Source organism: Hemicordylus capensis, chromosome 3, assembly GCF_027244095.1.
Source record: "Hemicordylus capensis ecotype Gifberg chromosome 3, rHemCap1.1.pri, whole genome shotgun sequence".
NCBI classification, from domain to species: Eukaryota; Metazoa; Chordata; class Lepidosauria; order Squamata; family Cordylidae; genus Hemicordylus; species Hemicordylus capensis.
Window position 1 is genome coordinate 293,701,721 of NC_069659.1, and position 26,805 is coordinate 293,728,525.

Genomic DNA, 26,805 nt, shown 5'->3' on the forward strand with positions numbered 1-26,805 from the left:
ATTAAAAATATGTATGGCCAAAACAGTTTAAGTGCACCTTGCTCAAGACAAAAACTTGCACACTGATGGTTCCTGGATGCAAGCAGTTTCCAAAAACTAAAAAACCCCAAAACACTTTTGTTTTGTGAACTGTTTGTCAAGCAAATTTCCTTTCCAAGTTACCATATTAACTTACAGGCACAATTATCATAAGTTCAAGCAGCTTACATCTGCTAATATGAAAAAGATCAATCTACTTACAGAAATAAAAAGTTACAATATGAGCTTTTTATTCATATTACAGAAGGTAGTGGAGAAAGTGTTAAGGGCACATAATTCTGGATATTGCTTTGAATATGTAAATAGTTTTGTTCCTTCTGACTCACACTTTCACCAAGTATGAGATATGGGCTTCAAAGTAATTAAAAAAAAACTTTATTATGCCACAATTTCAAAGCATATTACACAGGTTTTGATCTTCAAAACACACTGGAAACTGTAAAAAAAAAAAAGAAGAACAACTTTGGACAATAGAAATCTTTCCTCAAATTTCAGACTAACACACATGCAGAAGACATACTTTTCTCAAACCACAACTCTGAACAAAGCACCAACTACACAAATATGCAGAATGAAACAGCATTTTAAAACTTCACCAAAAGTAGTCTCCATAAAAGGTGTAAAAGTCACCTATTCACTAGGCACTATAAGACTTAAACAAAAGTGACACGTATTGTCCACAAATTTGCAATCTCAATGCATTGTCTGTAGCTACAAAATCCTCAGTTCCACGCTTCAATAGCGACCTGCAAATAAAAGAGAAGTTAAGAGTTCCACTATTAGAATTATGAATCTATGCAACTCTATCTCCTCCCACTCCACAGGCACTGGTAATGCAAAGTTTGCAAACACACTTTGGGGTACAGGGGAAAGGAAGAACTCCAATACACAGAAACTGGAGCAATATGGAATGCAATTGTCACCAAGGTCTTTTCCCACATATAAGATACATTTATGAAAAGCAAAATAAGATGGTATTACACTTAGACCTTTCCTTAGTGTTTCAGAATGCTGGCAATCTGAGGGATGAGTTAACTCTTCCTGTACTGGATGGGGTTACACTCCCCCAGAAGGAACAGGTATGCTGCCTGGGAATGCTATTGGATCCAGGCCTCATCCTGGTATCTCAGGAGGCGGCTATGGCCAGGAGTGCTTTCCATCAACTTTGGCTGATTCGATAGCTGCATCCATTCCTTGAAGAGAATGATCTCAAAACAGTGGTGCATCAGCTGGTAACTTCCAGGCTTGACTATTGTAATGCACTCTACATGAGGCTGCCTTTGTATGTAGTTTGGAAACTTCAGTTAATTCAAAACACAGCAGCTAGACTGGTCTCCGGGACAACCCGGAGAGACCATATTATGCCTGTTTTAAAAACAGTAGCACTGGCTGCTGATATGTTTCCAGGCAAAACACAAAGAGCTGGTTATTATTTTTTAAAGCCCTGAACAGTTTGGGTCCGGACTACCTTAGAGAGCAACTTCTGCTTTATGATCCCCATCGCACATTGAGATCATCTGGAGAGGTCCATCTCCAGTTACTACCAGTATTTCTGGTGGCAACTCAGAACTGGGCCTTGTCTGTAGCTGCTCCTGGCCTATGGAATGCACTCCCAGCAGATATCCACAGTTTAGGCTCACTGTTGGCCTTTAAGAGAGCCCTAAAGATTTACTTGTTTGGCCTGGCCTTCCAAGGTTTTAATTTTTTTTTAAAGTATTTTAATTTGTTTTAAAGTGTGTTAAAATTGTTCTTATATTGTTTTAAGTAGTGTGTTTTAAATGCTTGTTTTTATGTTCTTTAAATTTGTGCACTGCCCAGAGCCTCCAGATGGGGCAGTTTATAAATGTAATAAATATACAGAAGTAATCTTATTACTTACGTGGTGAATATGATCGAGACCGGGAGCGAGATCTGTAGCCCCCTCGGCTGTAATACGGAGATGGTGACCTTCTCCTGCACAGAAAGTTAATACAAGGATAACAATTTAAGCAAGTCTTAAGTTTTCTTTGGATCTAAGAGTCAGCACAATTTATCCATCTTTACGGTTTCAGATGTCTCCTTTGACTTGTGTACAAAATCTTCAAACAAAATCTTATAAAGGCAGGATAAAAATGTAAATAAGATAAAATAAGTGAAAAAATACATTTACCTTTGACTTAAGTGTGTCTCCAGTTTTAATTCAAAAGAAAAAAGCTTCTATTATCAAAAGCTTTGGAAACACTATCTGAGCAATGTATGCATGTTGGAATGCCCCCACATGATTGCTCCTAAGCATCCCTTCTGACCTGCTTCAAAAACAGCCCGTTGGTATACTGAGGAGTTGCAGGGGCTGAAGTGGCTGGGTAGGCAACTAGAACACAAGTGGAGGAGAACTCAGTTTGAATCTGACAGGATGCAGCATGTGACCCATTTGAAGGCTTATGCGGTAGCAGTGCATGCAAGATTTTGGTTCGTGTGCATTCTGTCTAAAGGTTTGCGTTTAGCAGAACTCTCTCGGGTTGTGAGGAGTTTAATCTCTGCTCCTTCTGTGACCCTTTTAATGGGTTCTTTGCAGACAAAATCTCCTGTATTCAGGTTGACTTGGACTCCACTATTTCTGCAAGGTCCATGAAGGAGGTGTCCAGCAATCCCTCTTGCAGTATTAGGTTGGATCAGTTTCAATCTGTGACTCCTGATGATGTGGACAGGCTGCTTGGGGCGGTGTGGCCTACCAGTTGTTCTCTGGATCCTTTCCCGACTTGGCTGCTTCTATCTAGCAGGGAGATTGTTGGAGGTGGCCTAGTTAATATCATAAATGCATAGCCGAGGGAGGGTAGGGTGCCTCCTTGTTTGAAGGAGGCACCCTACCCTCTTAAGAAACCTTCCCTGGACCCCTTAGCAATGGATAGTTACAGGCCAATCTCCCTTGGTTGGGCAAGGTGATTGAGAGGGTGGTGGCCGACCAGCTCCCGGGGAATTTTGGAGGAAACTGATTATCTAGACCCATTTCAAACTGGCTTTAGAGCTGGCTATGGGATTGTGATAGCCTTGATCAGCCTGATGGATGACCTTTACAGGAGAATCAACAGAGGGAATGTGACTCTGATGGTTCTTTTGGATTTTTCAGCATTGGTATGGTATCCTTCTGGATCACCTGGGGGAGTTGGGGATAGGGGGCACTGCTTTGTGGTAGCTCCACTCCTATCTCTCGGGTAGATTCCAGAAGGTGGAGCTTGGTTACATGACAGCTGTTCCTCAAAACAGGAGCTGTTATACAGAGATCTCTCAGGGCTCCATTCTGTCACCAATGCTTTTTAATATCTACATGAAACCGCTGGGATGAGGCAATCAGGAGATTTGGTGCTGGGTGCTATCAGTATGCTGATGATACCCAAATATAATTCTCCTTTTCATCTTCATCATCAGGAAGTGGTACTCATCCTCTAAATGCCTACCTATAGACAGTAATGGGCTAGATGAGGGATAACAAGTTGAAGCTGAATCAAAGCATGACGGAGCTGCTCATTGTAGGGGCTCAGGATTTGAAGAATGAGTTAGATCTTCCTGTGCTGGATGGGGTTACACTCCATTAGAAGGAGCAGGTGCACAGCTTGGGAGTAGGACTCACCCTGGTATCTCAGGTGGAAGCCAGGACCAGGAGTGCTTTCTATCAGCTTCGGGTGATTCAAAAGCTGCACCCATACCTTGAAGAAGGTGACCTCAAAACAGTGGCACACCAGCTGGTAACCTCCAGGCTCAACTATTGCAATGGACTCTACACAGGGCTGTCTTTGTACATAGTTCGGAAACTTCAATTCACTCAAAATGCGGCAGCCAGACTGGGCTCTGGGGCAACTCAGAGATACCATATTATGCCTGTTTTCGACCAGTTACACAGTGCTGGTTATTACCTTTAAAGCACTAAACTGCTTAGGTCCCTGTTATCTTAGAAAGCACCATCTTCTACATGAACCCCACCGCACATTAAGGTCATCTGAGGAGGTCTATCTCCAGTTACCACTGGTTTGTCTGGTGGCGACTCAGACGCACGCCTTCTCTGTAGCTGCCCAAGGGCTGTGGAATGCACTCTCGGCAGAAATCCGTGATCTGAGTTCATTGCTGGTCTTCAGGAGAGCCCTTAAAAACTATCTGTTTGGCCTGGCCTTCCAGGGTTTTTAATTTGCAGTGAATTGTTTTTAACTGCTTTAAGTGTTCAGCCTGGTTCTCCATGGTTTTTGACTGTTTAAATGTTTTAACTGTTAATTGGGTTTATCCTGTTTTTACAGTTTTGACTTTAATTATTTTTAATTTGATGTAAACTGTCCTGAGCCATTTTTGGAAGCGCAGTACAGAACTTGAATAAATAACTGAATTTAAAAAATGGCATTTTAAAGCCAAAGCAAAGCACTTTATTTCAACAGAAAAAATGCACATGCTTAAAATTTCTCCCACTAAAACTGATAGGACTAAAAATAGCTTGACTTTGTTTGATTCTGCCTATAGGTGTATAAATGTGATTTGTTTTGCACACACTTATTTGGAAATAAGCAGCACTAAATTTTATGGGATTTATTTTTCAGTAAATATGCATAGAATCATGCTACAAGACTGACTGAACCCTCTATGCATTTACCTAGTAGTAAGCTCCCACTGAACACAATACAACTTGCTTCTGAATGTAGTAAGATTGCACTGCGTAAGTGAAGCTGCTACGTACCAAGTCAGGCCATTAGTCCATCTAGCCCAGTACAGTCTCCTTTGACAAGCAGCCAGAGTCCAAGATCTCAAGCCTAAGTCTTTGCCAGCCCTGCTACCAGAGATCTTTTGAACTGGAAATACCAGGGATTGAACCTTGAACTTGCTACATGCAAAGAAATCGCGCTGTCAAAGCATAGCTCACTTTGGCTCTACCAGACCTCTGATTAGTAGGTGAGATGTTGAAGCATGCCCTATCAAAATTATTCATACTTCTTGTATTCAGATTCTGAAAGAAGAGTAATTAGTTTGGTTGGGTTTGGCAAAACTCACCTGGAAGCTGCAGAAAAAGCTGTGGTATTAATTACTAGAATGCTGACTTGAAAGAAGTCCTCAATTGGGGCAGAAATTCCTTAAGGCAACTGCCTCAGGGAAGGGCACAAGTATAATGGAGAAAAACACATGAACCCAGAAGAGGGTAGTAAACAGGGATCCCAGAAGTTGATGACTACCATCATCCCTAGCTAAAGGTCATGCAGCTGGGTGGTGGGATGATGCAAGTTGGAGTCAACATCTAGGAATCCCTGTTACAAAGGAACACTGGTAGTAAGCAGTCAGCTTCTTCCCTTTGTTCCCCTGCTATGAATGGTTCCACTGCAACCAGCAAACTATTACTAGTCTCTCTGACTTCTTCCACGAGAAGAAATCAGTGAAGTAGTACTGGGGATACACTAGCTAAAGTACCCTCAGTAATTGCCTTTGAGGTTTCTTAGTTTAAAACCCAGTACCTTAAGTGGTGCAGTGGGGAAATGCTTGACTAACAAGCAGAAGGTTGCCGGTTCAAATCCCTGCTGGTACTATATCGGGCAGCAGCGATATAGGAAGGTGCTGAAAGGCATCATCTCATACTGTGTGGGAGAAGGCAACGGTAAGCCCACCCTGTATTCTACCAAAGAAAACCAAAGGGCTCTCTGGGCACCAGGAGTCGAAATCGACTTGACAGCACACTTTACCTTTACTTTACCTTAATAACCTAACTTTGCAGCTCCTTGGGGGATGTAGCAGGACAAAAACCAGTAATAAATCTGCTTGTTTTTAAGCCCAAACATTAAAACCCATACTGCAACTGTAAGTATCACCCTTAACTAGCACATCAGAAAGGTGTTCTGGGAATTAACAGAAAGACTGCTCTATGTAGTATTCATTTTGCAAGAACACCTTCAAATAAATGTGCAATGGGAGATTTAAGTGAATTGTTGATCAAAGTTCTTGCCATTTTCAATCAGGCTACATCCTGGGTAGCAATCATATGTCACCAGAGGTTATTGTACACACACAATACAAAAATATATTCAGACTAGAAACTATGTTTTTGTTGAATAATGTTAACACTTATGATAACAGTCTTAGGTTATTGTCTATATTCATATGTTTACAGCATACTTTTCATCAAAGTCTTCAGTGCCTCTGATCGGCTTAATAAAATTACTTGTAGGCAAGTGTGTATCCAGAATCTATGTTATTTACTGACGGGCTTGACTTTACCATCATCTACCTGCTTTATTGCTCTCTGGAGGTACAATACACTTAAGCAGGCTGTCTTGCAGTTATCTGAAAAAAACTAGGGTCCACTCCTAGCATACCTGTACATTTGATCCCTGTCTTGGGCAGCTCGCCATCCTCCTCCTCCTCCTCCTCCACCACCACCTCCTCTGTGAAGACATAAGCAGAAGAACTTTTTTGCACTTTAAACTTTACAGTAGAAATTTTTTATATAAAGGATTATGAACATTGCAAGAGACACCAGGCACACTGAAAAGAGCAAACATCAAGAGCAGTGGCATAGCAACAAGCAATCTTTCAAACACCACACTGGTTGCTAAAACTATTATGAGTTTTAGATGAACTGCCAGGGGACAGTTATGAAGGAATCACCTTCCAGTTTGCTAGTGTACTAATTTCTATGTTATGTAATTAAGTAATTTCAGCTTTAAAGGGACACAAAGTGACCACAATTGACTGATTGTTCATACACCTGTGACAAGACAGATCAACTCATCCAGAGACAATTTCAAGCACAGGCTAAGAATACTCATTCAATACTTATGTTTAACAAAGATGTCAAGAAGGAATTTTTGAGATGGGGTCCTTTTGGATGACCCCCTCCACTTTTCACTGCCATTTGCAGACTCTTTGCACAATTTTTGATTGCCCAGGCTTTCTTCTTCCAAGCAATCCTACTCAGAGATCACACAAGGAATGCAATGTCCAACAAATCAATCCTTTGCCCTCAGGATAAACTGGTGTGGGGAAGGAACATGCTCGTTGAGGCAACCATGCTGCCTTGGCAAAATTGAATCAGTTTAATTTGGCACTCTTCAAATCAGCGTTGGCCTGGCAGCAACAAAGGTCCATGTGGGTGAACTGAAGGGGTGGGTACCACTTTAACAAATCAGTTCCCAGAAACTGAACTCTAAGAGCAGCCCCAAAGTGTAATTTTGACTACAGCCGGTATTGTGAGGAAGGCAGAGGACAAGAAAATGTAATGCAGTTTATTTATTTATTAAGCTTCTATACTGCCCAAACTTTTTTCTCTGGGTGGTTAACTTTATGGCATAATGCCAGTTTCTTGGGTTAACATGCCAGATGCCGAGATTCTTTTCAATATTAAAGTCAAGTTAAGTAAAGCCCTGCTCACTATGTTATACAAAAAGAAAAAGACAAGCTAGAGCTACTGAGATGCAAGATGAAAGGCTGATTTCTGAGCTCCGAGTGTCAATCAACTGTTAGTTATTCTGGTTAAGAAGAAATTACAAAGGACCAAGAATAAAAAAGTGCAACTCTCCCCCTCCCAATCTGAACTGCTGAAGTTGGTAGTGATTTCTGCTTCTAAGACACTGACATTCGGTCAAATTTAAAGAAGGGAGAAACTAGTGTAAAGCTCTCCATGTTCACACAAAGTGTATGACTGAATCTGTCTTGCTCTTATGAATAACGTATCTTACAGTGGATCACAGAACAGAGATCTAGGTATTTCAGAATTCACACATGCACGTTTGGGTTCAAATGAAAAGGCTGTGCATGGCAGGGAACAAGCACAAGATACATTGCCACACTATGTATACAAGCTAAAGACGAGGCTGTGTATAAGATGGCCCCAGGAGAATACAAAGGGCACCATTAGTATTGATATATGCAGCAAAATCCCAACTGTCCCTTTTCAGGTGCTACCACACCATCAGGCCCCCTCCACTCAACTACACATGGCGTGCGTGCACACACATGGCAGCATTCAGACTAAGCTAGTCAGCCAACTGAAATGAACAAGATTTCATTACTAGTGACTAGTCTTCACTAATTTGATGGGTTAGCCATTACTTAGTCTTATTTCGAATAGTGTGTAGCCATGACTAACTAGTCTGGATGCTGCCCAAAGGAACTGTCCCTTTTCATCTTGAATGCAGTGTGCCACTGCGGGGTCTGCTTTCACCTTTTTCTATTGCAGAATAGGCCCCAGAATAGACCTTCATTAACACATATAGACCCATACTGGGAAGAAAGCAAAAGGACACAAAGAATGAACTCTAACAGGCCATCCCCCACAAACAGAGTCAGGCACCACAGTCTTGAAGCTGTTAAATGAAATGGTAAAAATTAGCTGACTATCTTTATTAGGGAATTAAGAATTAAAAGCTCACCAGTACTATCTGAAACCATTACAATTTGCAAAATAATGAGTAAGCAAAGGGCAAAATGACAGTAAAGATTATCCTAAACCAGACTTCCCTAACCCGTGCCCCTGTTGCTGAACTACATGTTGCTGAACTACAACTCCCAGCATTCCTAGCCACAATTATTGTGACTAGGAATGCTGGGAGTTGTAGTTCAGCAACATCTGGAGGGGCGCAGGTTGGGGAAGCCTGTCCTAAAGTGTCAAAGGATTTATACCACACTAACGAGCTCATGCTTGAGACAGCAATAAGATAGGAAAAGCTTCAGCAAACTAGTTATATTTTGTGTATGCTACCAAGCACAGTGAAATTCAATGACTGTACTACATTGCCATGGGAACTGATGCACTGAATGTTACCATTTTACACCTTTTAAAGAGTACTGAATTATATCTTGAGTTGTGTGAATGGAAGGAAGGTCACACAAATCAAGTGCAAAACTTGACCCTTCCCTCCACAGGAGGCTCCTTTGTCCTCCCAAGCCTTCTGGGGATCAAGGAAATCCACAGAAGAGGATGGGAATGTGCCTATTTTGGCAGATCCTCTGGTGCCCCATTTAGAAAATGGAACAGAACGGAACTTGCACCTGTGCAAGGGGGTCCTTGTATCAACACAACTCTTCTTCCAAGAGCAGAAGGTACTTCCATAAGAACAGACCTGCTGGATCAGGCCCAAGGCCCATCTAGTCCAGCAGTTTCACACAGTGGCTCACCAAATGCCATGGGAGCCTACAGGCAGGAGTTGAGGGCCATCTCTCCTGCTGTTACTCCGCCTTTTTCACAGCTGCCACACATTGAGTCGACATTTTCAAGGACCCCAAGATCCCTCTCCTGGCCAGTCACCGACAGCTCAGATCCCATCAGCATATACTTGAAGTTGAGGTTTTTCATCCCAATGTGCATCACTTTACACTTGCCAACACTGAACTGCATTTGCCATTTTGTCACCCACTCCTCTAGTTTGGAGAGATCCTTTTGGAGCTCTTCACTATTTATTATTTATTAATCACATTTTTATACTGCCCAAAACACAAGTTCTCTGGGTGGTTTAATCCAAAACTATCCGTTTTGGATTTCACTACCAGAAAGAGTTTGGTATCGTCTGCAAATCTGGCCACCTCACTGCTCACCCCTACTTCTAGATTATTTATGAATTAAAAAGCACCAGTCCCAGTACAGATCCCTGGGGGATCCCACTTCTTACTTCCCTCCGTTGTAAAAACTCTCCATTTATACCTACCCCTCTGTTTCCTGTCCTCAACCAGTTATCAATCCATACATGTACGTGTCCCTTTATCTCATGACTGCTATGTTTCCTCAGACTTTGATGAGGAACTTTGTCAAAAGCTTTTTGGAAGTCCAGGTATACTATGTCATCTGGATCACCTCGATCAACACACTTGCTGACACTCTCAAAGAACTCCAAAAGGTTTGTGAGGCAAGATTTACCTTTGCAGAAGCTATGCTGGTTCTCTCTCAGCAGGGCCTGTTCTATGCGCTTCACAATTTTTTTGGGAGAATGCTTTCAATCAATCTGCCTGGAACAGACGTTAAGCTAACCGGCCTGTAATTTCCTGGACTGCCCCAGGATACCTTTTTGAAAATCTGTGTTACATTTGCTACTTTCCAAACCTCTGGTACAGAGCCTGATTGCAGGGGTAAGTTATATATTTTTGCAAGGAGGTCGGCAATTTCACATTTGAGTTCTTTAAATACTCTTGGATGGATGCCATCTGGCCCTGGCGATTTGCTAGCCTTCAATTTTTCCCAGACAGTTTAGAACATCATCTCTTGTCACTTCTATCTGACTCAGTTCTTTAGCCTCCGTCCCCCAAAAGACAGATTCAAGAACAGGTATATGCTCAGTATCCTCTGCCGTGAAGACAGATGCAAAGAGCTCATTTAGTTTCTCTGTAACCTCCATATCCTTAATAATCCCTTTCACTCCCTCATTGTCTAATGGTCCAACCTGCCCCCTGGCAGGTTTCCTGCTTCTGATAAATTTAAAGAAGTTTTTGTTATTCCCCTTGATGCTTTTAGCTAAATGTTCCTCAAACTCTCTTTTCGCCTCCCTTATTGTCACCTTGCAGTTCTTTTGCCAGAGTTTGTGTTCCTTTCTGTTCATTTGGACTGGCCTTCCAATTTCAAAGGAAGTCTTGCTTCCTTGACTTTACCTGTTAGCCATGCTGGCATCCTCCTGGACTTAGTGGTACCTTTCCTCCTTTTGGGTATACAGTCTAACTGGACTTCTAGTATTATGGTTTTGAGTAAACTCCAGGCATTCTGGAGCAAAGTGACTCTCCTGATTTTCCCTTTCAGCTTTCTTTTCACCATACTCATCTGAGAAATCTCCTCTTCTGAAATTCAAAGTATCTGTGTTAAGACTTCCTTGATGATTCTCTCCCCACATGAATGCTGAATTTGATGGCACTATGGTCACTGTTCCCTAAAGGGTCGATGACACTGACATCACACACCAGGTCCTGGGTGCTACTCAGGATTAAGTCCAAGGTCGCCTTCTCTCTAGTTGGTTCCAAGACCAACTGTTCTAGGGCACAGTCATTCAGCGCATCTAGAAATTTGACCTCTCTGTCATTACCTAACTGAATTTACCTAGTCTTTGTGGAGGTAATTGAAGTCACCCATTATTACTGCCCTGCCCCTCCTTGACACCTTCCTGATTTCCTTCTGCAACTCTCAAGTAGTGGTGTGCACGGAACTGATCCGGGGCCATAGAAAAGGCCTCCGGACCAGTCCGGAGTTCCAGCAGTGTGTGTCTTTAAGGGGGTGGTGGTAGTACTTACCCCCCCGCCGCCGCTCTTCCCCCTCCGGCGCTGGTGTTTCTAAAAACGTTCTTGGGGCAGCAGAGTTCCTTCCTGCCGTCCCTGCCCCCATTGTCTGAAAAGCGTAAAACTAGAAAGAGCTGGCGGCGCGCACGCTTGTCTCCGCCGCTGGCGTGCGCCATGTCACACACACACGCCAGTGGCAGACACGCGCACTGCGAAGGGCGCATGCGCACCGCCAGCTCTTTCTAGTTTTACGCTTTTCAGACAACGACGGGGGCAGGGGCGGCAGGGAGGAACTCTGCCACCCCAAGAACGTTTTTAGAAACACCAGCGCCGGAGGGGGAAGAGCAGCGGCGGGGGGGGAGTACTACCACCCCCCCTTAAGGACACACTCCCCCCAGTGCCGGAACACGCTTCTGTGGTACTCTCAAGTCACTGTCAGCATTTTGATACTGAGGGCAATAGCACGTCCCCAGCAACACATTTCCTTTCCAGCATTATACTGACACCCACAGGGTTTCTGTGGAGGATTCTGGTCCTCCTAGTTTTCTAGCTTGTTAGATTCTATCCCTTCCTTAACATACAATGCTACTCCACCTCCAAGGCATCCCTCCCTGTCCTTTCTATAGAGTTTATATCAGAGATAACAGTGTGCCACTGGTTCGCACTGTTCCACCATGTTTCTGTTATGCCCACTATATCTATTTCTTCATTAGCAACCAAGCACTCCAGCTCACTTCATCTTGGCTCGGAAGCTTCTGGCATCGGCATAAGCACCTATATGTAGAATCTCTTATCTTGTGTATGCTATCTTTCTTTTGGCTCTTTGATCGCCCACTACAAGGAGGCCCCCACCCCCTGGAGGAGTATCCCCTGTGTGAGAGGATATGGGCTCATTGTCCATGGAAGGGGTCCCTTCTAACGGAGCATTTCCCTCTTCCTCAGACTGATGTCCTCCTTCCCAGAGACCTTCATTCTCCCTGACAGCAGAGGAGTTATCAGCCTTGGAGTGGAATGCCTCTACCACATCCCTGAAGATCTCATCCACATGCCTCTCTGAGCTTCTCCAGATCCACTACCTTGGTCTTGAGGGAACAAACTTGTTCCCTGGGAGTCAGGCGCTTCTTGCACTGAGCACACACCCACGAAGCAAACAGTCATACATGTGACACTCTGTGCAATACACTGGGAAGTGCCCCTCTCCTGCTGGCTTTCTTTCTTCATAAATGGTTTTGTTGGCTGTTCACAGTATTTGGAGATAGTTTGTTAGCAAGCTAGGTCTTAGCTGTATTGGTGCTATTTAAGTGTTCAAACCTCCTTTATCAAGAATATGAAGGAGGGACTAGTACTTCCCTTCCCTTCCCACTGAGCTCCTTGTGATCAAGCAGACTTGTTTCAGGCTCCCCTGCACACTTCCCGCAAAACTCCAACGCCGTTTGCTATTCTCTCAGGCCTTCACCCTTGTATTCAAGACCAGCAAGCAAACTGACTGTGCTCAGGAATGTGACCCCTCCCACAAGCTGAGGCACTCACCTGGAGTGAATCCCCGACTCAGGCTACTCTTCGACCAAAGACACAAACCCTACTAACCGGCCAGAAAATCTCCAGGCCTAACAGACTTAGTTTCTCCTTCCCCTGTTTTCTTGGTGACTTATTTATTTCTTATTTCTTTGCTGTGTTCCCTTGCTTGATATCTTCTTTAGGAGAAAAATACAAGCTTGTTGCTTCTTCTTGCTCCCACCCAGACCAGCAGGCAACTGAGTTTCAACAACAGAGTACTGCTCTCCAAAAGATTTGGATGCTGCCCACCATTTCTCCTCGGTTTTAAGTTTTGTACACAGAATATTCAAGAGAATATATGAGTTAACTTATAGAACTAAATCACATAACTTTTCTATTTTGGACAGAAATTTGGCATTCAAATCTAGATTCTATAAGTAGTCCTGGTAAGAACTAATCTGCCTGCTTTCTTTTCACTATCCCTACTATTGGACTAAATTTGGTCCAAATCAGTTAGGCAGTTCACAAGTTAACCCACCTGTGCCTCAAACTATGCCTTTGAGTTGTCCCTATAACTGTACCCAATTTGGTACATATTGGTCTAGGCATTGCAAAGTTGATAGGGGGACACACAGAAATGGACACAATGCCGGGTGATCTCATAAGCTTACTTTCCTTAACTAAGCTGATAAATTGATAATACAAAGCTCCAGCAAAGGAACCATAAGAGTCTATAGCAAAAACTAGATGCAATACCACCTCAGAGCTCATTTAGTTTATTGTAGTAAAAGGAAGCAGCTCACATCAGATGCAAGAAAGATTCAGAAATTAATAGATGATTATACTCATGGTCAGAGGAACGTTGGAAGATAAGCCAAGCCAATCCAAGCTGGCTAGAAACAGAAAACATGCTACCTTTACTGTCAAAGCTCTTAAACGTACAAATGCATTACACATCCAAAACAAAAAGATAACAATTTGTAGTGCAAGACCACCACTTTTTTCAAGCCGCACCTCATAAAAGTCTGTGATTCCAGTTCTGCCACTTCAAACCAATGTGCCCTTGAAGCTTCTCTTAATTAGCAACCCAAAGGCCAGGTCCAGGAAAATGCAAGTTCTAATCCACCAGTTCCTGTATGATTTTATTGTCCATTTTTAATGTAGTGATTGTTTCATTTGGCCAAAGTAAAATTTCCCCAAACACACTGCTGGCAGAAGATAGCATACAACATTTGTTAAGTCAACCGTTACTGGCAGACCTACTGAGATTTATTTGGGTGCTTCGCATATCAGATAAAAAGCCATACAGGTGTATTCAGTTATCCGTGGGGATCCTGTTCTCGCAGATTTCTGCAGGAATGAAACTGCAGATAACTAAGAATTGGGGTGTTGTGTCGTGCTCTGCAGGTCTCTATGGGTCCTGCAATGCCACCCCAAACCCTCTATTTGGCCAATTTTCTGTGAAAAATTTTGTGTGTGTGTGTGGGGGGGGATGCCCAAGAGAAGTCACAAAACAGTTCCGTTAAACGAAACGGTGGCCGGAAATTAGCTCAGAGGTCACTTCTGGCCATCTAGGAAACGCAGATACAACCCTCTCTGTACCTGCAAATATCGAGTGCTTATTTTCAGACCGTAGATATGCAAAACCACATATAGCAAGGTCCACCTGTACACTTTATTATTGCTTATTCTGGTTGAAATGCTAAACGTTAAAAGTTTCTGGCTTTAATACTGACTGACTGTATAACATTACATGTGTCTTGCAACATACTGGTCACACAATTGTGCAAGAGTGTTACGCTAAATGCAGGAATAGCACAAGTGCTGTAGCGTGGTTGGCCATTATTTCCTCTGGCCATCTACTGCACAAGAGTTTTTGTGAAATTCTTGCATTTAGCACTTTAAGTGCACAGTGACACATACTAATCACGCAGTTGTTCAATAGGGGTGAGTCCGAACCGGTCCGGCGGCCATTCTAAGGAATGGCCGAACTGCCGGACCGGTTCGGCCCTTGCTGGTCCGGGTCCGGGTGGGGGGTATAACTTTAAGGGCGGGAGGGCTTTCTTACCCCTCCCGCCTCTTCACCCCCTCCAGCGCCCGTATTTAACCAAATAACGGGGCGCTGGAAACCAGCCGCCGCCGCCCCCCCCAGCAGATCCACATAGAAAGGTGCCCATACCCCTGCCGCCCTCCCTCCCTCCCAGCTGCCCGCCCGCCCAAATCCTTACCCAAGGCTGCAGGAGTAAACGAGAGGAGCTCCCGGACAGAGCTCCTCTCGTTAGAAAGGCCTGATGCAGAATGAAGGCGCTTCGCGCGCATGCGCGCGCCGCAAAAGACGCCGGAGGCCCGGTCTACCCGCCGGGAAAAGGCCGGGTAGACCGGGCCTCCGATCGCTGGAGGCCCGGTCTACCCGGCCTTTTCCCGGCGGGTAGACCGGGCCTCCGGTGTCCTTTGTGGCGCGCGCATGCGCGCGCAAAGCACCTTCATTCTGCACGAGGCCTTTCTAACGAGAGGAGCTCTGTCCAGGAGCTCCTCTCGTTTACTCCTGCAGCCTTGGGTAAGGATTTGGGCGGGCGGGCAGCTGGGAGGGAGGGAGGGCGGGCGGGCGACGCCGGCAGGGGTATGGGCACCTTTCTATGTGGATCTGCTGGGGGGGGGGCGGCGGCGGCTGGTTTCCAGCGCCCCGTTATTTGGTTAAATACGGGCGCTGGAGGGGGTGAAGAGGCGGGAGGGGTAAGAAAGCCCTCCCGCCCTAAAAGAAAGGGCCCCCCTTCGGTGCCGGTCCGGACTGTGCACATCTCTATTGTTCAAGAGTAAAGTGCTAAATGCAAGAATTGCACAAAAGCTCTTTTGTGATCGATGGCCAGAGGAAATAATGGCCAACCACGCTACAGCACTTGTGCTATTCCTGCATTTAGCGTAACACTCTTGCACAACTGCATGATCAGTATGTTTCAGTGTGCACTTAATGCTGCACAATGTCAGTGACTCTTCCTAGGGCTTCCATGCAGGATACATTTTTTATCAAGACCATCTTTCACCCAAAACAGAAAGATTGCAATATTTATGCAAAGAACTGGCCATGGCATGAGCCTTTTGTTCAGGTTTCTTAAGTGGATAAAGACTCTAGATTCCTTATCACAACTTTTGCCTATCACCACACAATATTCCTCTATTTCCAAGCAAATTGCTGCATGTGAAATAGACAGCATGATTTTTTGTTAGATTTCTTGTTTTCTACATCCTTGCTTCTGCATATTGGTAGATTCTGGAGCAAATATTAAGAATTTATAAAAGGATAAATCCAGCCATGGTGACAAGGAGTGACCAAAACACTTGTAAATGGACAATCTTCTATGGCAACATATGTAAGTTTACAGGGTGTATCAGACAGATGTCAGAAGTTGCATTATAATTGTTTGGTTGGTGTTAATTTAATCAGTCATTTTCAGTTGTGGGAAGATCACTGTAGAGAGGAATAATACGGATGCGCAGAATGTTCTGGGGTCGGAATGTTCCGAGTGTTCTGAGGTCAGAACAGAATGCCCTTCAAATGAAGGGCATGTCCAAGCTCAGAACGGAACAACCCTGTTCCGAGTTGGAACGTTCCGATCACCATTCTGGACTCCATTTTGGACTCTGAGTGTTCCAAGCTTGTACCGACTGAATGTACTGGGCATTTGCGTTCTGTTCCTAACTCAGAATGGAAAGCAAATGTTGCTCCTAAGGAGTAACTGCCAGTCCTTTTAATTCCATATATAGCTACAAATGCCACTAAGTTATCCAACATGACAAGGATCAAAATAGAGTGAAATCATTAGAGACAATTACGATAATGTCACATCACATTTTAAAGGACTCATGCAGTTTCATAACATCTTTTTAAAAAATTAAAAAATGCTTCAGACTGACCTATATGATCTGCCATAATATTCACGGTCATCATAGCCTCTGTCATAACCTCTGTCATAATAATCTCTTCGCCGTGAACTACCACTGTAAGGAAATGCATTGTATGACATTAGGAAGATTTAAAAAACCCACCATGTAGGAACACAGCATAGGGGAACAGATACTGAGTGGAGGCCAGCAGCATGAACAAAATAAAAAATGAGATCTGGTATTTGTGTCTAAGAAATTGAAATTTATCTCAATTTATGTATCTTGCTAATGTTCTCCAAATAGGAATGGAAGTTTTAAGGTGTAGGAAGTTGAGGGATCTATAAAAGTAGTCAAAGAGGATTTTGGGGTGGGTGGGACAACCACAAACATTTTCACATCCTCAACACTCAAGCACATCATAATTTCCCAAGTATTTTTGCACAAACTAGAGGGTAGAATTTAGCATAAATTTAGTTCTTCATTACAAAAATGAGCCACAGATTCTGTATTAAGTGCTCATGTGCACAAGTGCAATGGCAGCACAGAAAATATTGTGGTGCTCAGCTATTTGCTGGAAACCCTGAACCTCAACATCATATACATGTTAACAACTCAAGTCTGATTTGTTCCAGATAAATTATAAAGTTACAAGAACTTACTAGGTAGGTCTCCCCATGTAAATTCCAGGCGTCGGTGTGTGAGGCCTCTTTGTTATTGAGAAATCAACTCTGATTCTTCTTCCATCAAGTTCCATTCCATTTGCACGCTCTTTTGCCTAGATTGAAGAGTAGCATTGCAGAATGTTTCTAACCCAAGTAATTTGAATCAGGAACAAGCTAGAATTCAGCAAATGTTACTAGTGGCACTGTTATGGTATTTGTCAGCTAAAAAGTGTTTTTACCCACTCTAGAAAGTTACTCTCATACTTTTTATACTAAACCTATACTATCAATATGTATCACACTGCAGCAGATTACAGTTTTAGTTATGGCAGCTGACACACTGCTCAAGAGAATGCAGGCAGCTGAAGCACTGCACTTGTGTAACCACTGCTGAGGTAGCTACACTGTAATAAAGCTCTGCGAGCACAGTTGTGCAATGCCCATTGGAAATAAAGGGCATCACGCTGCACAACTATGTTCACTGAGCTTTAAAATGCTGTGCTGCCCTATCAGAAGTGCTTACAAATACAGAGATGTGGTGCTCTACCTGATCCTCTCTCATATGCATTTAAAAAATAATGAAGATATACATGTGCACTTTTCATATTTAATACAGTATGCTACATACACAGATACATTGGAGTATAATTTGTAGCTTCAGAAAATCTGAGAGAATGCAAATTCCCACCTAAGCAGCATTCAATCATTTATATGAATTTATCAAAACTAGCCGACCCCGCACATCTGTGTGCTCTTTGGGGCCGGCGGTTACCTCTCCCCCCCCTTCTGCCCCAGTCTCCACTTCCAGGCCCAGCTGCCTCTCCTCCCCCCCACGACCTCCGCCCCCCTCCCCGGGCCTTGCCTCCGTGGCTGGGCCAGCCGCTGCCTCTGCAGCCAGGCCTGCCGCTGCAACCAATCTTCCTGGGTGCACCTCACCCAATCAGGCCCGTCCGCCACCCAGCCAATCAGCTGGACACTGGAACGCACATTCCAAGGCACACCCAGGATAATTATATATATAGATGACCATGTATTAAAACGTGGTCTTCTAGCTATGCCTGTATTAAAAGTCAAAGTCTTTGGCCTGATTAACTGTACTTGCTACGTTCAGTTGCTGAAACTGCAGTCCCATCAGCCAGCCCAGTAAGCAGAACTTTATGTTCCAACACTGGGAAAAACATGGTGTAGAGTATTAAGTCAGACCATGAGCAACAAAGTTTCCTGTTCAAATCTCACCTCTGTTTATTTATTTTAAATATTTATACCCCACCCCTCCAGCACATTACTGTTTGGGGCGGCTCACATTGTAAATTTAGGAAGCAAACAATTTGGGGATAATGCTGGTCTTCTTTATAGGGTGGTTTTAAGGATTACCGAGAAGATACACAAGAGCTTTGATCATTAAGTGTATGATATATACAACTTTAAAAACCCTAACTGAATTTGTAGATAAGAACATCCAAACAATATCTTACTGCTGAGACAGTAATAACTATAGTAGAGCATACATTATTGTGGCAAATTATAAATGTGTGATCAAATACTATGAACATTAACTTCCCATTTCATGGAGAAACACAGGCAGACATCCTGCAGTGAAAGAACACAGAAGCAGCACTGTAGGACTACCAAGAGGCTGGCACAGAGCTGCAACACAGTCTTGATACACAGCCCAGCAGCAGCAGAGTAATTTTTGCTGCTTGTTCCTCCCTCCAGAAAGACTTTCCACTTTCAGGAATATGTTCCTGCGGGTTAAGGAACTATTCAAATCATTTTAGGCATTTTGAACAACAATATTTTAGCAGTAAAGATGCTTACGTACCTCTTTAGCATCATCAACACTTTCAAAATACACAAAGGCAAATCCTCTAGAACGTCGCGACTGCTGGTCATACACAATAGAAACATCAGCAATTGGGCCATATTTGGAGAATACCTCTCTCAGATCCCTTTCTGTTGTGTACAGGCTTAATCCAAACACACCAAGACAACAGTTTGGATCAGGATTTGCCTATAAAAAAAATCGTCACAAGAATTCAAGATGTTTCCCATATAATAAAACATTGTGACATAACCAACATGCTATTCATAGATACAGAAAGTTCTAAAGCAAACTGGAATGCTATCAGTTTATACCTACCCCCAAAGGAGACAGGTTCTAGAAAGGATGAAATTACATGCTACCAAGTCAGAGCTCAGTGCATCCTGTGTCTCTTAATGAGAAATGTTTGAGATGGATAGAGGGGAAAAGTATGGTGCCCAATTCCAAAGCATAACAATTCAAATGCTGTGCTTTGGACCATGTTGTATGTGCTAAGCCTCATCCAAGTATATAAACAGCCTAAGCACAATCAACCAATGCCAGAAAATCAGAAGTAGGGCCGTGAATTCTCACACAAGTTATTTATTTACTACACATCTCTTGTGGTTTTCTGATATGGATCAAGAGGAGTAATTTTTCTTCTTTTTGGTTGATAAGATCTCTTATTCAAACAATTACTGAGATGTATCACTGGTAAAAAGAAATAATGTTCTTAAAAATCTAACACCACACCTGTGCATTCATGATGCTCAAATTTTCCTGCAATAAAGCAGCTGTAATATAAGGATATCTAGATAAATTTTGTGTAGTGGATATTTTGCAGGATCCAGTGGACTTCTTCTGAGTGCATCCTGAGCCCATCTTTCCCATAGCATTCCTTTATACCTTCCAAAAAGATGTTGCAGAAGTCAAGGGACCAAAGCGTGCCTTGATGCAGCATTAGGTGCTGCAGTTGTAGCATTCCTGATGTTTACAAGGGGCACTTTTTTTCTAGCTTTGAAGTAAGCCCTCCAAAGTACAATACTAGATATTGTAGTTGATTTCTGCAACAACTTTTGTCTGTACTGAATTGTTAATATATCAGCATGCCAGTTAAGTCTTTTGTTGTAAACTGCGCAGAGACTTGCGTTTTGGGCGGTATACAAATGTGTTAAATTTTTAAAAAATTGCTACCATCTGCTTTTACTCTGAAATCTAGACATTAGATACATAACCTATATGGTAGAGCCACCAGACTGCACATTAAGAGCTAGAACAAAAACATCACATAATAAAGCTTTTAGTTTAAAAGATTCTAACTACAGAATAATAGACTTTAACCTATAATAGTATAATCATACAAGATATTAATACACATTCTATTTCCAAAGAGAAATCTACAACATTTTTTAAACTATTTGTGTGAAAATAAAACAACTTTAGCTTATTTTCTAGTCAACTTCAACTTTTATACAATTTCTGGGTAATTTGAAAATTGTTTAACTTTGAGGACACACACAGCTGAATGATCTCTGGTCAACTGCTGCCATCCCAGCCTTACTCTGTTGCCAACATGACGCCGACGAGTAGACATAGGAGAATGGCTGTGACTGTGTCGACGGCGATAGTCACGGCTGTAAGATCTGCTTCTTGATCTCCTATGGGATCGAGAACGTGACCGTGACCTTGTATAATGTCTGCGAGAACTCCTCCTTGATCTGGATCTGCAGAGTATGAAAACCAAAGATACCAAGCTTGTGAAACAGCCACAGACTGGAGTATGCATTACAAACCAGTCTACCTTTACCAAGATAATTTGCTCATATCTTAAATGCTGTTTCTAGTTAAATCCAAAACTCAGAGGAAAATCTTGCAAGTATTCCTCCTAGCAGAACAGCTGGCATCTACAATGAATTTGTCTCTGCATGATAAAATCTGTATTTCACAGAATGCATTCTCACATGCCTAGTCATTTCAAACACACTGGTGGGTGAAGCCCTGCTTTTGCTAGACAAGTTGAATCACACGAGTTTCACAGCAACTAAGCAGAAAGTCCTGGGTGCATAATCGATTGGAATAGACATTCAAAGTTTAGGTGCAAGTTAACAGGAACGCATTTCTCAAAGATCTTCCTCAACGATGCATGTAATTTTGAGTTAGAGCCATGCATTAAGGTCATCTCTAGAATAATACATGTAATTCAACTGTAGTGGCCGGACTAGTGGTTTCATAAGAGTAAGTAGCATAACAAGAGTATCACTGTTAGACAGTTGAATTAATCTTGAACTACCAAGGCAACTGAATGGCCAGAAGAAACCTACGCAGCAGATGGTTCAACTCCATGTCATGACAATCCAGATGCATCGTGCCAAGACTACAGTGCTGTATGGAGTGCAGAAAGAAGCCACTTTTAGAAGAAAACTCCACAATTGCTGCAATGGTATCCTATTGCAATTGGGGCAGAAATACAACCTGGTCATCTTGGCTGCAATTCTCGTACTGCGTACAAACAATTCACACTAGCTTACAAGCTGCCTCTTCCAACCTCTTCATTTCCTCACAACTAGCAAGATAGGCAGTCTGCTACTTAACATCCCATACAAAAGCCAGGTTCAGCTTAAAACATATATGCTTTAGGAAAGGCTTACCGAGATTCAGATCTTGATCTAGATTTTGACCTAGATCGCCTTGAACCTTCCTTGGACCGAGATCTAGCAGGCGAGTGCCTTGGAGACTTTCCGGAACCATGAGCACTTCCACTTCTGGAAGCAGAACGGGATTCCTGCATATAGAAAATGTATAATTTAGTCTGAACACAACTTCTCCAAACTTTAAATAAGCTCTGGTGAAAAATGTCAAAGATCTATGACTCCATTGTGTGTCTGGGCAGTTGCCATTAGAACTGCCTAGATTTGATGATTTTTTTTTTTTCTTTTTGCCTGTTAAGCACTTTTTAAAAACCCTGCATATGTTTTTTTTCTATTAAACAAATAATGCATGCATGCTTAGCAAAATATACAGGGACACATAAACAGACTAGTAATTACTTAGCGTAGTGCTTTCAGATTCCAGATTACTTCTTATCTTAACTTCATTTTTATTTCTTTTCTTCATTCTTCAGAAGTTTCAAATTCTGACTTCTTTCATCTTCCCCACTTCACACAAATTGCTCAATATTCTATAAGTGGGACTTCTGGTCTGATAATTAGCATGCATTCACTTTCTTTTTTTTCAAATTTCAGCTTCACTTATTCCTGAGCTTCAAATAATTCTCATTTATAAAACTTGTCAAATGGCGACTTCCGCATTTTCCTTCTTCAACATTAACCTTAATAAAAAAAGAACAGGATGAAGAATATTTAAAACTCCAGGATAGATATCTAGTGCCAAGACTGAAACTAGAAAAAATGCCGTGTTTGCACTATTTTAACTAGATATGCAATTCTAGTATTGACTTGACTCCAGATTTACTGTGGGTTTTTTTAAAAAAAGTCAATTCAATAGAAAATGATTGACCATAACTATGAAAATTTCTAGTTATGTTTACTGTAATGAGATCTTAGATTGATAGGAAAATCCAAGAACTAAGTTACACCTTTGCACATTTGCATTCAGAAGCTAGTAATGTCCAACAGCCACCAGGTTGCATATTTCTGCTCAAGGTTGATGCTTTTTTAAAATAGAAAAATGCATTTACAACTACATAATTAAAAGTCATATTGACAAGCTGAACAGAAGTACTTTGAAAAGTTTTTGCTCAGTAGCAAGATAATTTGCAAGATATATCAGCATGTGCCCTATCTTCTACAACAATTATGGAGAACAGTAAAGGTGTACCATCGACGGTGTCGACTCCTGGTGACCACAGAGCCCTTTGATAGAATACAGGAGGGGTTTACCGTTGCCTCATCCTTCACAGTATGAGACGATGCCTTTCAGCATCTTCCTATATCACTGCTGCCTGATATAGGTGGTGGTTCCCATAGTCTAGGAAACATACCAGCAGGGATCTGAACCAGCAACATGACAAATTTGCAGGAGTTTGGGATTATGTTAATGTTTTAACAAGGCTTGGCCCTAAGCATTTAAGCCCACCACCAAATCATTTGTCTTTAGTAGAATGTTAACTATGCTCATAAATAATGGGTTTCATCCAAACTTGCACAAGCAGAATGAAGCCAATATAAACAAGCATGAATTCTCCCATTTGCCAAGTGTGGGAGACATGTGAGCACTAAAAGATATTCCCCTCAGGGGATGAGGCCACTCTGGAAAAAGCATCTGCAGTATGCTTGCATGCAGACGGTCCCAAGTTCCCTCCCTGGCATATCCAAGATAGGGCTGAGAGAGATTCTGCCTGCAGCCTTGAAGAAGCTGCAGCCAGTGTGTAGACAATACTGAGCTAGTTGGACCAATGGTCTGACTCTGTGCAAGGCAGCTTCCTATGTAATCTTTCCTACCTCTTCCTCTCCATTGCAACTGCTCTTGAGGGCTGAGGGACCCTCAGGAATAGTATTGCATGTGGCACAAGAGATCCCAAGCAATGGGTAAATGTTTGCTCTGCAAGCTTCATTCCACCTGTGCAAGTTTGGATCCAACCCTCTATTTTTAAATAATTTTAGAGCTTCCACATTAAGAATACAGATGAATTGTTTTAGGATTAGTTAAGCTTATTTTATTCTTTCTGCATAGGACGCACCCTAATCTTCAACATTTGCACTGATGAGAAAGTAAATATTTTGCTGATGTAACTAGTGGTACCTACCATACTAAGCAGATATGTATTGTCAGAACAAGTCCTAGGAAGCAGTGTCTAGTGCACTATAACACATAAGAATCTGGCTTGTTTTCATATTCACACAAGTTTTCAGTAGATTCTTATAGAGAATGCATGCAAACTGGACCTTCTTTGAAAGAGGGGAGAGGGTGATGGTGATGATATACCATGTTGAAGTCTGACCCTGTGTATCTAACACCCAGCATAGACAGAACTTAGTGCTGATAATGGCAAGTGCTATGCTCATTAATCTATACACATCCAAAAACTTGATACTTCCCCCACTGAGCTTTGACACTTCTCTCCTAAGTAATGCCAACTTGCAAGTAGCAAGGGTTCCCCTCTCACCCTAACTTTGGTTATTAGATGTCACACAACACTGTTTGATAAAATAAGTACTAAATTATTCTTTTAAGAATATTAACAAGAGGCCAGAAAATTCTCTCTTAGGGTGGAAAATGATGATGTAAAGCAAGAATGAGATTTGCGATTTAAAGATTTTTATGATGTTTTAGAAATCACAATTATTACACATCCCTTAAAAAGATCAGATTGAAGAATGTATCTAACAATCATTAAAGTAGTCTACACTAATATCTAAAACCTGGATATTTTACCTTTTATCATCCACAGTGGGCAGCATCCAAGACTTTCATGGATGAAGGGCATTTATCATGCACTTGGGAGGGATTTTTTTTGGCCAATCCTCCATTTCCCTCTGCAGCTTGTGCCCCCAACTGAACAGATTTTCAGAGGGCACAGGGGGCTGCACCACCTAATGGCGCAGCAAGGAAATGACTTGACTAGCAACCCAGAGGTTGCTGGTTTGAATCTCCGCTGGTACGTTTTCCAGACTATGGGAAACACAGGCAGCAACGATATAGGAAAATGCTGGAAGGCATCATCTCATACTGCATAGGAGGAGGCAATGGTAAACCCCTCTGGTATTCCAGTATTCTACCAAAGAAAACTACAGGGCTCTGTGGTCGCCAGGAGTTGACACCGACTTGATGGCACAACTTTACCTTTACAGAGGGCTGCAGAAAAAAGCAGGGAGATTGACAAAAATCACCCTTTGTGCAAGTAGAATGGCTTCCTTTTTCAGACATATTAAGTCAGGATGCTGCCCACTGAGTTAGTGGCCTGTTTCTTAATGAAAATAAACATGGTAGGAGCAAATCATGTGACTTTTTGGGTCAATAGGTATGACACAATAGGTCATGCATTCTTAGTTTTCAAACAATGAACACATTTATTTATATTTCTTTATCTGACTTTTATACCACTTCACCATGATGGCTCAGAGGTTCACTCTAGATTTTAGACTGTTAACCCAACAGAATAGGTATTTACTTTCAATATCACAGAGCAACAGTAGCTGCTAATTTATTCATTCAGTTTATATACTGCCATTCCTAAAGTGCTCGGGGCGGTTTACATTAAAACCACAAATAATAAAAAAGTTAAAATAAAAATATTTAAACCAGATTAAATAAAGCTCATTAAAATCAAAACTATACATCATTAAAAAGATGGGTCCTTAAGGCTCTCCTGAAGGCCTCCGAGGAAGATAATCCTCTTATATCCATGGGAAGCACATTCTCCATTCTAGGGGCAACAACTGAGAAGGCACGATCCCAGGTCACCGGCAGATGAAGTGGTGGCAACCAAAAACAGACCTCTCCCAATGATCTTAATGAGTAGTGGGGATCTTGTAGAGAACGGTGCTCTCAGGTAACTTGGAGCTAAGCCATTCAGGACTTTAAAGATAATTAAACATAGCAGCAGCCAGTGCAACTGTTTAAAGAACAGGCATAATGTGGTCTCTCTGGGATACCCCAGAGACCAATCTGGCTGCCACATTTTGGACTGTTTCCAAACTACGTACAATGGCAGCCCTACATAGAGCGCATTGCAGTAGTCCAACCTGGAGGTTTACCAGGTGGTGTACCTGTTTTCAAGTCATTCTCCTCAAGGAACAGGCAGAGTTGTCAAATCAATCACAGCTGGTAAAAGTGCTCCGGGCCACAGCCTCAACCTGAAGCACCAGAGTGAGGCCTGGGTGCAAGAGCACTCCCAAGCTACACAAGCTGTTCCTTCTGGGGGAGTGTAACCTTGTCCAGAACAAGGAGTTCTACCCTATCTTGCAGTTTATAACCCCCAACAATGAGCACCTCCAACTTGCTTGGATTCAGCTTAAGTTTATTATCCCTTCAGTCTATTATCCAGTCCATTACTACCTACAGGCAGGCATCTAAGGGGCTAATGCAATTTCCTGATATTGATCATAGGAAGAGTCAATTTTTAAACTTATAAAAGAGTTCAAAGTGTTGGCGACATTTTTCACCACAGATAATATTTAAATGTTTTTAAAATGTTTTTTTAGCATTCCCCAAAAGTTTAGGTCCATACTGGCCAAGACAAACCTTTTGGTGGTTTGAAAAACATCAATCTAGTGATTTTTGAGTAATTATTGTTCAAAATCCCCATAACAGGGAAAATAATTAAGGGAAAGTTAGCTAAGAGCATAAATGAGTCTGCCCACTAAAAAATTCTGACGTCAAAGTTGGGAGGGGCAATTTCAGGCAAGTTACTTCCTGGTTCTGAACCAGGCGCCTGATAAGGACACACTGGCACTTCTATAGTTAACCATTCCTCCACCTCCCTTTCCTTTGTTTTCTCCCTCTGCCCCCTTGCTCTTACCCCCACCAAAAGGGGGAAGCAAAGCTTGGAATAAATTACTAGGAAGTCAGTCCACTGATTCCACTGGAGCTTCTTTCTGGGTAAGCACACATAGGAATCAGGACCAGCAGAGATTCTAGGCAAGAATTTCGGTTTGCCCCTTCTTTCCAGCCCCTCGACAAAGCATAGAAGGGAAGACCCCATTTATTTCTCTGGGACTTACTTCTGAGCAGGGTGGATTTGATTTAAATCAAACTGATTTAAATCACAAT

At 42.4% G+C, this 26,805-nt stretch overlaps 1 protein-coding gene across 6 annotated transcripts in view; it reads right to left on the reverse strand.

The window, feature by feature from the left end:
- Window positions 1-247: 247 nt before the first annotated feature.
- Window positions 248-26,805, reverse strand: part of TRA2B (transformer 2 beta homolog) — a 33,426-nt gene continuing 6,868 nt past the window's right edge. Inside the window, exons 2-9 of one of the 6 annotated variants that reach the window (XM_053307394.1) lie at window positions 21,723-21,856; window positions 20,636-20,798; window positions 19,096-19,284; window positions 17,271-17,386; window positions 16,642-16,725; window positions 6,357-6,425; window positions 1,919-1,992; window positions 248-785 (exon numbers count right to left, since the gene is read on the reverse strand). In XM_053307394.1, coding sequence (XP_053163369.1) covers window positions 775-785; window positions 1,919-1,992; window positions 6,357-6,425; window positions 16,642-16,725; window positions 17,271-17,386; window positions 19,096-19,284; window positions 20,636-20,798; window positions 21,723-21,856 — 840 coding nt within the window. In that variant the 3' untranslated portion in view covers window positions 248-774. Of the gene's footprint in view, window positions 786-1,910; window positions 1,993-6,356; window positions 6,426-13,513; window positions 13,623-13,831; window positions 13,938-16,641; window positions 16,726-17,270; window positions 17,387-19,095; window positions 19,285-20,593; window positions 20,799-21,722; window positions 21,857-26,805 lie in introns of those variants that run through there. The other 5 variants (XM_053307393.1, XM_053307395.1, XM_053307396.1 and 2 more) reach the window with 5 other exon arrangements.